The following is a 12,993-nucleotide window of genomic DNA, read 5'->3' on the forward strand; positions in this document are numbered from 1 at the left end:
TTAAATAGCTCTACATGTACTATACTTAAAAATAATGATGTCAGTACACAGGTAAGGACAAGTTTTAGCATGTTCTTATCCCACAGTAAAAACAGGATAGTTCAAGACAGCTGACTTCTCTCAGTGATGCAGAGTACCTGGCTCACTAGTGCCGTCATCACACAGCCAGAACCTGGTGATTTGGAACTACAAACCATTGGGGTCTGCAAGTCTAAAACCAAGCATACTTGATAGTACCTCACTTGCATCATCTTGTCTTGATCATATTTGCACCTATTATTTTATTTACAATTAAACAAGCTGTAAAGACAGTGCACTGTATAATGTTTTCTTGTTGAGAAGTTAAATACTTCTCATTAGCGTTTGGTTATTAATTAAAACGCTGAATAAGCACAACTTTCACCTGGCAATTAAATAAGCATAAAGCACAAATACAATTCTTAACCGTGCCTAGCCAAAAATGAAGGCTTGTGCTTTCCAAGCTTTAAAACTACTTGTAAAAACAACTGAACATACACACTGCCTCTACCTAGTCTCTTCATCTATTGTAAATTAACCAGCATGACTGGAATACCACAGGAACACAGATTTTTTTCTAAAAAGATAACACGGAGATGTGGGCAGCAAATGACAACTGTGACTCAATGATTAATGCAATTTCAAATTTGGGGTTGGCTCCTCAGCAGTGCTCCCTGAACTGAGTATAGTTCTTCAGTAAAATCTATTCATCTGAGAACACTTCCATTTTTATAAAAATTACGAAATTTAATGAACAATATTTCAGTTGGCAAAATTCCCCTCTTCTAAATTCCAGCATCCATCACTGATTCTCTGAATAGAAGTCTTATGAAGACTTGTGATGAGAGCATTTATTGTTCATTAGCTACTTAAAATTTACCAGAGAATTGCTCTTGGAAAGAGACAGCGAACATAAAAGATTTTGCTAAAATTTCTATGAAAAAAATGTGAGGTTAAACAAAACTTTTATCTATCTTACAACAAGTACTAATGGCACAAACATAAGTTGTCATTATAGAACTGATCCTATTCTTGATAAACAATGCACTTTTTCCCCCATACTTCCATCTGTAAGTGCCTCAAAATAACGTGTCTAAGCAAACATTCAAAAGGGACAAACAGTAGCTTTGATTCTATATAAGTTTTTGTTATTGTTCAGAAATTTTTGGCATAAGTCACATTTTTTTCAGTCTTTTCCTTGGATTATTTAATTTATAGGCTGGCATCATCAGAATAATTCAGCCTCTTTAACTCTACAGCAATTAACTACTAAAACTCAGTTAGCCTTTCAAAAAGCTTTGGTCATCTATTTTTATGTTACCCACACATATGAATATAATTTGATTAATCACATTAAAGATCAGAATACTAGATCATCAGATAGAGAAGATTTTTTTTAAAGCATCAGATACAGGAATATTAAGTATCAGAAAGTCACTTCTCTACACTGCTATCTGTGCAAGTCCCCTCAGCCTCTGCACTGAAAGTACAAACTCAGAATCTTCTGCTCTTTTGTCAGCCTGCCACAATCAGCACTTCAGAATAATTAATTCTGCAAATGCGTAATTTAAAATATACAAAATAGCTAGGAACTAAGATAAGTTGCAGAATACATAGGAACAAAGATAAAAAACCCCCCTCAAATTAAACCGGGATAAACTAAAGCCTAGGAATAATAAAAGTTTAGTGTCATGATTATTAAGTGCATAGGCACATACAAGAACAACGCACAAAAAGCCTCAGCCATTTGCCACATTTTATATGAATAGTACAGATTATGAATGCACAGATAATGAAACCAGAAGTGTTTGAGAGTCACAGATGTGCTACAATTATAGAAAAGAACTGCAAATTATTTAGCCACTTCATACTTCATAGAGGATGTCTCCTCTGGCACAAACAGTAAAAAAGCCCCACATTCAAAGCAGTTTCAGACTGTATTTGTCTGGACCACACCTTTGAAAACTAAGATTGTAGAAAAGAAATAACACATTTCTCTGCCACAGCAGTAACTCCGGTTGGAATGCACGAAAAAGTCCCCAAGCACCCTGCATTATTTAGCCGTAAATCTCCCATCCATTCTCTGTAATTCAGCCAGAAGTAATCATCCAAGACACATGATGGTCTCTGACTTTCCTTCTCAGATCTTGTAAAAACAGGACAAAAACTCAGATACTCCATCTGAACCCACAGCCAGTATATGGGATCAAAGTGGACACGTATCTCCCTGCTATGGATGTTTCCATGAGGAGTAAGGCAGGCATCTCCGATAGGCTTAGAATCCTACTGCCACTAAATATTATCTGGAGTCCTAAAAAGCGAGTGTTAACTTTTTCCACTTACATATTTATTAATCAATTCTAGACTTCTCTCAAAGACTAAAGAGGCTGATTCCATGGTTTAACACAAGACCTGAAGATTCCTTTTCTCAGATGATACATCTTCAGAAACAGGAAGTTTCTGCATGTCATTTTGACTGACTTACATGGTTTTGCAAAGGCTGCCATGGCACTCAGGACTTTTGCTATTGCTGAGCTGCTGGCTTTGAACAGTGCCTACCACCTCTTCAAACAGCATAATCCCAGCACAACTGTCTCATTAACTTGTGAATTAGTTCATTAGCCCATAACAAACAAGCTGTTACATTAGTATTTATTTTGTTCCACAGATGAAAAAACTGACTGGCAAACAACACAAAATTTGGCCTAAGAAAGTCACAAAATGCCACCAAAAATGCCACAAATCTTAAAAAAAAAAAAATTATCAGGTCTTAACAGTTTTTCTTCAAAAAAAGTTGTTTCCTGTTACACATTTTCAAGCGCTTCCTATGGTCTGCCTTCCATCAGTAACTTATAACAAACAGTACCTGGAACATGAAATCATTTGAGCTTGATATTAGCTCCATGCTACCATTTTTGACAGAAGCTACACAACTGCAACACAAGGTAACATAGTAAAGTTAGATTTTCTGTCATTTAAGTAACTGTTCAGAATTCTTCCATATAAAACACTTCTATTTTAATTCATAAATGGACAAACCTTGTTTATTAGATGCTCAGTGACCACTTCTCTTAGTCCAGTGTAGAGTTTCTCACCATGTTTATGCAACACCATCGTATAAGCATTTCTATACAGCTCTTCAAAACTGAGACCACTATTGTTCTTACGCTGAATCTCTTGGATTGCATTTTTCAGAAGATCCCAAATGCTGTTCACATATTTCTCATCCATAGTCATCTGTAAAAACAAAACATTACATTACTGTTTAGAACAAGAAAAAAGAATATAGATAATGAGGTAATTGCTCTGCCCCATCTTGTTGATTCCATTATCACAAGATGTCCCAAACTTTATTAAAAGAAAAACAGTATTTATGAAACTAGTACAGATTTCAAGGAATATTTATAAAAATTGTAATTTGTAAAAGTTTAATGGTTTTTCATATCAGAGCTGGAAATCCCCAGAATCCAACTCCAGAGCCTTTGCAGGTGGAAAGGCAGGTAATCGTGGACATGAGTCTCTTCCCTACTCTTCTTCCACAGTGTTAACACTGATAGATATTTAACTCTCATTCCATATTAATACAGTATTTGGCACCTCATAATCTGTACTGCTTAATCTGTTATTCAAATGCTGTAAACTTCAGTAAATACATGAAAAGAAAGAAAAAAGAACGATTCAGAGGAGAGAAACTCTTACAAGAAATAATCTCAATACAACAGCAAACTTCTATCTAGTACTTAGTGAGAATCATTTCACAGCACTGCTTTACCAATGCAAAGGTGCTTCAGTATATGATGTTTTATAGATAAAGCAGTATCTGGGATTGCAAGTAAGTGTAGCAAAAAAAAATAAATCAGACGTCAGTATTGCTTAAAGTCTGTGATTCAGCCAAGTTTCATCGCCCAAATGAAAAAAAAAACCCAAACACTTTTAAAATGAAGCACTTTAAAAAGCAATGTTTAAAGCTAAGTTTGGTTTAGTTTATACAGAACCAGGAACTGATTTACCATTTTATAGCTAAAGAAAATGGCTGAAGAGAGAAGGGGAAAAAGCTGCTGTTGCCAGAATTACTATGGGAAGTGAAAATATCCCGGAGTCTATCAATACTGTCAAAGTAGCCTTGAAAATAGGAACTGAAAGTATTAAAAGAATAAAGAATAACAGTATGACATTATAGAGGAAAATCATGACCAGCTCTAATCTACCTCTCCTCCTTCCACCAAAACACACTAAGTGAACAGGGGAAAGATACGAAGACTAGATTGACTGCATTTGTAATCAAACCTAATTATTTAGCCGAATTTTTTTCATTCCTAGTATATTTTAACATCTGTTTTCAAAATATCATATCAAGTTTTCTAGGCATGATAAATAACAATACAGCTCACAATAAAGATAAGCCATTCACTTCCTTGGAAGGGAATGGGCTTCTGAATAAAATCAAAACAAGACACACCATCTTCTATCCTGCTCATCTTTTGGAGTTTTGGTTAAAAACAAGGCTTTTTATTATAAAAATAATCCTATGGCTACTTTTTCCACTCCTCTGATACCAGATCCACTTGACTACTAAACTCTATGCACCCCAAACTTAAGAAGTGTCATTATATATCAAAAAGCAAAACCAAAATAAAATCACAAACACGTTGAAAAAATTTTAGCTCCCTATCTCCTAAAAGCCAAGCCTCAAAGTAACAGAGGAATGGTGGATGGAATGTCACAGGTCCTTCCACAGTTCTTCCTCATTCTGCTATGCACAGCATTAAAACGTCAGTAATTTTGGTTTTAATTTGCATTTGCTACATTGGTGCTTCTTCAGGGAAGTTATTTTCTACAGCCTTCCTGAACCAGCAATTTTACACGTACTGATAATGAAGGCAACCATTTAGAGTTGCAGACAGCAATCCAAGTAAAAGCTTTTCAGCTTTCCTTTCAAAAAACCAAGGTTTTGTTTTCAAACAAAGCAGAGACTCCCCTTGCTAATCAAAAAACTCTCAGCCAACACAACCTTTTTATCTCAACTGCAACTTAATTGCACACTGTATTCTAAGAAAAGGTATGATCTGTATAAACCAGGCAAATCACTGTGCACCAGTTTGCAGAGGTTTTACAGTGGTCCTGTTTCTGGGTTGGTCACAGTGAACATCTCTGTATGCTACATACAGAGATAAAGCAGCACATCTGATAATTCAGATCCATTCAGCAAAAAGCTAAAAGTAAACTGTTTAATTCTTGTACTCTTAATCCAAATGCTATTAAAAAGATGAAGGAATGATTGCAACATTATTTCCTCACAAGTCCCTGAATACAAACAAGAAAACAGAGCTCTTTGCCACTTAAAAATTGACACACCACGAACTACTCTGAAAGCACAAGAAAGATCCACAGAAGGTAATTTTAAGGAGTACACATCTCCATAGGATAAATACGCAGAAATATATGAAAAAGTATTATAAAATTATCTTATTACCTTTTAGGATTAAGCATTAAAAACTCTGCTTTTCAATGCAGCTTCCTATTCTGCTTCTGACTCAGATTAACATCTGTGAGGTTGTATGGGAACAGGTTTGCTCAGGTTCTAGGGTATCAAGTTAGAAGAGCACTGCCTTCCAAAAAGATCTAGCATAACTAACTTGTTTGTAGCAGTGTTTTCTAACAAAGCAAAGACTCCTAATACTTTAAATAATTCCATTCTACTTGGCAGAAAGTCACTGCAGTAAAGTTTGAGAAAAAATGTATTATTTCCTCTTTGATGCTGAAAAGTTGTTTAGCATTTCAGCAGAAGAGGTCTTCCTGTATTCTCAAGGGTATGCAAGAATTGCAATGACTAAATCTATTCTTGGATTATTTAACTCTTAGGTTTATCTCTTTTCATTCTCATTCCTTAAATCAGGCTTGTAGGCAGATTTAAAATCCAAACAAATAACCAGTAAGTTTTTGATGCTGCTGGAACACTGGCATTTTTCAGAATTCTCTACAAAAGCATCTCTGAAAACAGAACTGCGATCCTAATCCCCCAGTCTGACCCAACAATGAAGATTTATGCAACTCTCTAGATCCCCAGCAACAAAGTCTGTAAGTGATCCACTTCCACAAATACAAGATCAGAGCCCCGATGTTTTCCTGTGTTCATTCCCAGATTTCTTCTAATAGTTATATTTTAGAAGGGAAATCCACAGCTAGAACACAGTTGCCTTGCTTGCATCCTGTATTCTTGCAGATTTAAGCAGAACCCAGACTGCTGCTTCTGCTGGTCTTTGAAAAAACCACACGTTTGGAAAGGCCTTCAGAAGGAAAATCCCAGTAATTTCAGTAGTGTCTACACCCAGATTCACCAAGATAGTTAAGAAGCCAGTATCCAAGCAGAGGAAATGTGTTAATGTACTCGTGCTTATCTGAACATTACCTTTCTTGGGGAACGGGAAAGCAACCAAGTCTGTTATTGGCAGGAGAGAGAGCTGTTTATAAGAAGCCACTGGTTGGAAAACTTCCACACACTGCTGCCCAAATGCTAATGATTCAAAGATGCAACTCGAGCACAAACATCTGAACTCAGAGTGTAGCACAAGTACATCTTGAGGAAATTAGACTAAAATGTCAGTGTACATGAAAGTGCAATCATTTCACAAAAAAGAGACTGCAAAGGACTCAAAAGGTCCTTTATTCCATAGTGCAGGATCAGAGACACTCAAGCCCCTTCCTTTAACAATGTTTGTCTACCACATTAAAATCAAGTCAAATAAACACTGTCAGCAATCTATTGCCATTATCACCTGTAAAGCAGGTAAAGCTGGTAACAGTCCTGAAGAGACTTCTCAGCCTCTCCCTCCTAGAAGCTCGCAGGCACCACCTCTTCTGAGTAACCTGCCAGCATTCAATCGGAACAAGCAAACAGCAATTCTGATTGTTTTCTGATTAACATGTAACTTTATACAAAATGTTATCTGCCCCCTTCTAGTCATGTAGTTCAACCGGAAGTGCAACATCCCATTCCTGGGGGGAAGGAACAACCCCATGCATTAATAATGCCTGCTGGGGCCAAATGGCTGGAGAGCAGATTTGGCAGAAAAGAACCTGAGGCTCTTGGTGGACATCAAGTTGATGACAACCAATGGGCCCTCGAGGCAAGGAAGATTAATGGTATCCTAGGCTGCATTTGGAAGAGTTGCCAGCAGGCCAAGAGGGGGCACTGCTCAGCACTGTGCTCTACTCAGCACTGAAAAGACACATGTAGAGCACTGTGCCCAGTTCTGGGTTCCCCAGTATAAGAGAGATGTGAACATACTGGAGACAGTCCAGTGAAGGGCCACAAACGACCCTCTAGAGTCAGCCTCTAGAGCAACCCTGCAGGGATCAAACCAGTGTATGTAAAATCCAAAGGAAGGGTGTACTGGAAAGGGAGCAAGCCTGGGCAGTGGTGCCCAGTGACAGGACCAGATACAACGGGCACAAACACAGGAGATTCCTCATGAACATCATGGAAACTTTTTTGTTGAGTGGGTGACCAGGTACTGGCACAGGTTGCCCAGGGAGGCTGCAGAGTCTCCATTCTTGGAGATATTCCAAAGCCATCTGGATACAGTCCTGAGCAATCAGTTCTAGGTGACCCTGCTTGAGCAGCGGGGAGGGAGGACACCATGACCTCATGAAGTGCCTTCCAACCTCAACCCACTGGGTGATCTGGTGATACACATTACAGCTGTAGGCTGAGGAAGCCGGAAAACCAAGGCTTCCTGAGTAAATGTGATCTTTTCAAACTGCCTGTACCAGTCTTCCAACGGAAATGCATTGTAAGATAACAAAGGTGAGCAACAAAATACTTGTGGTCACCAGTAGAACCTGGCATTCGTTCCCTAGCTTATACCAACTACAGTCAAAAAACAACACTAAAACTCCCAGATGCAGGAACATCCAACATACCTGCTGCTGGAAATCCATATTACTTTACAGAGAAATAAATGCTTTGGGGAATAATTTCCATTCTATTTATTTTAACTTTTACAACAGATTCCTCTGAACACAACTTCATTCCATATTCTTGTCAGTTGTTTTATCTTGTCACCATTTTGCCCTTAACACTACAGAGCTTGCTCCTCTTATATAACCATGCTTGAAATGCTGTGAATTGCAAGGAAAAATTACAGGAGTAAGCAGCTAAGAGCCTGCTGAACTCTTGATCGTTTACACCAGATTAAAGTAGCTATTTAGTTTTCTTAACAAGAGGTGGTTAAAAAAGAAGTGAGAAAGAGGTAAATAAACGTCCTACAGAGTGTCAGTAGGAGTATCCACCAGCAACAGCGACACACAAACCAGTACTCTCAAGACTAGTGACCAGACACAGCTTCTCGTCCTTCTTGCAGAAGAAATTTCTAGACAAGTTCCATAAAGTTCCCACAAAGATCTCAGACCAAACAGCCATTGTTAAATCTCAGAAGTTTTAACAGACTGTCAACACACTTGCAGGACATTTTTACTGTTAAAAAGGTTGCAAACACCACTACTCAGTTTTTCTACTGCGTAGCTGCAGAGTGTTTATCACGATTCTACACATCAGCAGGTGAAACACATCAATCTGAAAGTGATTACTGCAGAGCAAGGCTTCTCAAAGTTTTCAAAGAAAGCAACCATCTGCCTCATTCCTTTCCATGACATCCTTCACAGGTCTAATACCACGGAGCACTGGGACAAGAACCAACTGAAATTACAGAATACAAGTGTTTATGTTCTCTACCTTGAAGGAAGTGAGTGGATACCAACAATTCAAGTTAGCTAGCAGTGCTGGGAGTAACACTTCCACCTAATAATTGCAACCTATTCTCACTCCCCCATTTCCTATCCCTCAGCAGAAAAAACAAGAAGGGTCCGACAGCTGTCATCTAAAACTGCCACCACAGGGGTGCAGTCCAAGAGGCAAAGGAGATTGTCACCAACAGTCTTCCCTTCCACTGCAAGACAGGATATTCATCAAGATGGTATTAAATAGTCTGTTACACAATAACTCAGTATCCTTAGCCTTTATCCTTCATTCTGGATGAAGTTTGGCTGAGGTTACCCAGAGAAGGGCAAGAGCAGCACATTTCCTGCCTCAGAACCTAATCACTATTTGAATTTTTATAAACCCTTTGAATATTGTTAATTTAAAAGACAAGAATTTACAATGACAGAGATATATTGTCTAGCATTTGCTCCAAGAATATCTCTGGAAAATGGCATATGGAACTACATTTTTTTCAACTACAGAAAAGATAAAATATACTCCTATTAATGTCAAATGGAGAGCTCAATATCCACACTTTTCTGAGTTCTGAAGTTTTCCTCACTATGTAATGATGAGTATCTGGAAGAGGATGCATGGGCTACACACACTCTCCCACCAAAAAAAAAAAAAAAAAAAATCAACTGATCTCTGAACAACCAAAACCACTATACACAAAGCACAAAGTTCCACAAAGGTCCTCAACAGTGTTATCTGAACAGGTTGACTGTGACACACCAAAAACATGACTGGAAGCTAAGAGAAGGAGCATGAAGAAAGTAAGGGGCACCCTGTCTCACTGCTCTTCTCCTGAATCTGGGCTATTAATCTTAGGACACCTGTCAAGAGTCACAGGGAAATCATAGAAATGTACTACCAAAACTGTCCTAACAAGTAGGACACCTTTTGCTCCTAGGTGACCTTTAGCAACAATCAAAGATGACAATAGAGTATTATCCACATCTCCTAAGGAGTGTCAGGAAATGTCCATTACACTATTATACTCCCTCAGAGGGTGTGTGCGGTGGGAGGAATTAATGCCTATGGCTTGCTTATGACATCTGCCAGTTGTCATTTACAAGATTAAATACTGACACAATTTTTAATATCTGTGTTTTGTTCTTCACTCTTCCATTGATATTCAAGCATTGCCCTTGTTTTTGGGTGGACAAATCCTACAATAAACTTATCCAGATTCCTCCTGCAGGGAAGATTCACAGCCTGCACCATGTTCCATTCCAGGCTCAGAAAATGAGCTGAATAACCAGTGCTGAGTGAAATCCTCTAAAGGCCAAGGGAAGAATCAACTCTAGTCTCACCCTCAGAAAGGCTTGAGCCTCTGCAGGCAGGGCTCCACGACAATACTTAACCAGTAATAAAAATGCAGGAACTGCAATACCCCACCTCTCCTTCCCAGGCTTTACTCAGCAGAAGCAAGCAGAACATGCAATTAAATCAAAGAGGAGTCCTCCTCAACTGAAACCTCCAAGAGCTTCAGGCGAAACCCGTTCCTTCTCCACTTTGCCTGAATTGGTTCGGCAGCACTGAAAAGCTGTTCTGCCAGCACGGGGCAGACGGGTTAAGTAGCCTAAAAGTGATTGCTCCTTAAGAGAAGGAGTCACCTCCCACACAATGATTGACAGCTTTGGTTTACCTCCAAGGCACTGTCTCAGAGCATGCTAGTCTCTTCACGAAAAAAGTGCTACTTTGGGGTAGAGGCTTGAAGAGGAAAGGGGGTTGGCTGCTTGGTTTTAAGCTTTACAGCAAAATGTAATACGCTCCAAGAACTTCCTTTAATAGTAAATCCCAGGGAAATAGATTTGTTTCTTCTCTCAAAATCTAACATTTGCCTGCATAGTAGCTAGGCCTAACAGGAGTTTCATTACACTACAGCAACATTTAACAGCCTATATGAAAAGTTTAAAACAAGTCTTTAATAGAACATGTAATACTGCAGCAACAGTTTTGACATGTTTAGGCAACTGAACAAAATTGAGGATCAGATACTCATTTATCTTTCATATTTTAGGAACCAATTCAGAAGAATGAGACTAATCTTGAACTGCCAACATACCTCTCTTACTCTATTTCAACTTCCCTTTAACACAGTTTGTTTTTCCCAAATTTTTGCCCTTCCTCATCTTTAGTCCTGCAAATCTATGGAACATAAAATGCTGAAGGGGAGAAAATTTAGAAAAACGACTCCTCCCAAACACCTGCTTCATCTGAACTAAGACTATGAACTATGTAAATTTGAGCAGCCATCACTTACCAGATAAACACAAGGCAAAAGATAAATAAAGCTTTTGTTTCATTTCTTTAAAAAAATGCAAAAAACAGAGACACTCTGAAGAGGCAAACAAATAAACTGAAACACATAGTTACACAGTAGTGGTTCTGTGAACAGAGACAACTTTCCTCTTACAGACCTTTACATACTTTCCCAACACTATCCCATACTAATGAGAAACTACAAACTATGTTATACTCCCCAAAAATCAACTTATGAGTTCACTTTGCAATTTATGATGTACAACGTACAAAATCCACCTTCAATCACTCTGTTAATACAGATAAAAAGAACTCTCATTAATACAGACAAAAGCAGAATATTACTTGTCTGAGTGGGCCAATGAAAAATGAATGCTGGCTCACCAATCTCATTTTTCATCCACTTACTGGCATATATAGATTCACCCAGAGCAGTCTTCAAGGTTCTCTATAAAAACTGCATCAGTTGATTAAGTAAAAACTTGGGATAATCAAAGTTGGTACCATCTGCATCTGTGATCACTCACACAAAGCTTAACTCTGTCTCTTCCACACTCATCTGCCTTCTACTTACTTCCCACAAAATCCAATGCTTGAAATAAACATATGCTTAATTCAGCAAGGATTAATGGATGTTGTCCTCCAACAGGACTGGATATTGAGGAAAAGCAAAGAAAACACACCAAAATTAAGTTCTTTTCAACATAAACTTTCTAAGATGCTACTATTTACACTAAAGACTTGATTCTACAGTTGCATGCTTTGCCCAAAGAGGATAGCAGAATAGTGTTTAATTAAAATACAGAAATCCAAGTTTTCATAACATCTTTTTTTTTCCCCCAGCATGTGCAGACAAATCTAAATGCCTTTCAAATATCAAAAGGCATTAGCTGTAAATGAGTAAATCTCCCCTGCCGTGATGCAAGCTTCTGCCCACCTGACATCACATTATGAAACTTGTTTTTAAAAAAATTGTATTTAAAAGAAAACAATTAATTGGTTTTGTTCAAGCTTCTAGAAGAACTGAACTGATAAGAGGCTAAATCTAGGAAATTCTAGCTCAAAAGATAGTTGACACTGATATAGAATGGAAGTGCTTATACAGCCAAAAGAGTGACATTGTCTGTATTATGAACCAAGGCTCTTTCAAAAACATTCAGTGACATTTCTACAGTGCTCATTACTACAGCACCTGAAAATGGAGGACTATAAAACACCTGCAATGAAACAACTCATTACCCAAGAGCACTTCACACTAACAAGGGTAAAGAAGAACTGTCTATACTGCTGTATATATACTATATACTGCTGTATACTGTCTATACTCTTACTTCTTTGGAAACTCAGAGCTGAAGTCCAGATTTAAGTTCACAGTTCACAAACTCTGATCTTTCACTTTTAGCTTTGCAAATTAACAGAAGCATATTCAGGCCTGAAGTAAGTTTTTGACTCATTTTAGTAGATGTACTGTCACCTATGGTGCAAATAATGTGGGGGAAAAAAAAGTGTTTTGTGTCAGGATTCCTTAACTCAAGAAAAACCCATTCTGAATGAAACAGAGGAAGAAATATAAGGATTTGACAGGAAAGATCTGTCTACTTCCTCTGTCCTATCCAAAAGAATAAAAATTATTATCAATATTTTGAAGACTAATGAGAAGTTCAGAGTCCTCTTGACTCACTTCAGAAGTAGTAATCCTAAAACAACTTTCCTCAAATTAAAGCTACGGAAAAAAAAAAATAAAAAGGCTTGTGTAACAGGAGGAAATATGTTCCTGAAAGAAATACAATAGCTTTGTTTCTATGCTAAACAAAGTTGGTGTTAAAAGAAAATATTTGAACCTAATTAGAACAACAGAATATGGAACAAAGAAAAGCTGGATTTCTGGGAGTGAATCATCCCTCTCACATGTCAGTAGGACTCTGGAGGTCTAAAAAGTATGGGGA

At 37.9% G+C, this 12,993-nt stretch overlaps 1 protein-coding gene across 1 annotated transcript in view; it reads right to left on the minus strand.

Annotated features, from left to right (window-relative positions):
* The window catches only part of CUL3 (cullin 3), a 55,737-nt gene that overhangs the window by 33,649 nt on the left and 9,095 nt on the right, over positions 1-12,993 (minus strand). Inside the window, exon 2 of the mRNA XM_042041867.1 lies at positions 3,058-3,255. Within this exon, the coding sequence (XP_041897801.1) occupies positions 3,058-3,255 (198 nt within the window). The remainder of the gene's footprint in view (positions 1-3,057; positions 3,256-12,993) is intronic.

Source organism: Corvus kubaryi, unplaced genomic scaffold, assembly GCF_017639235.1.
Source record: "Corvus kubaryi isolate FWS band 111438036 unplaced genomic scaffold, C.kubaryi_AGA036_p1.0 37397, whole genome shotgun sequence".
NCBI lineage: Eukaryota > Metazoa > Chordata > Aves > Passeriformes > Corvidae > Corvus > Corvus kubaryi.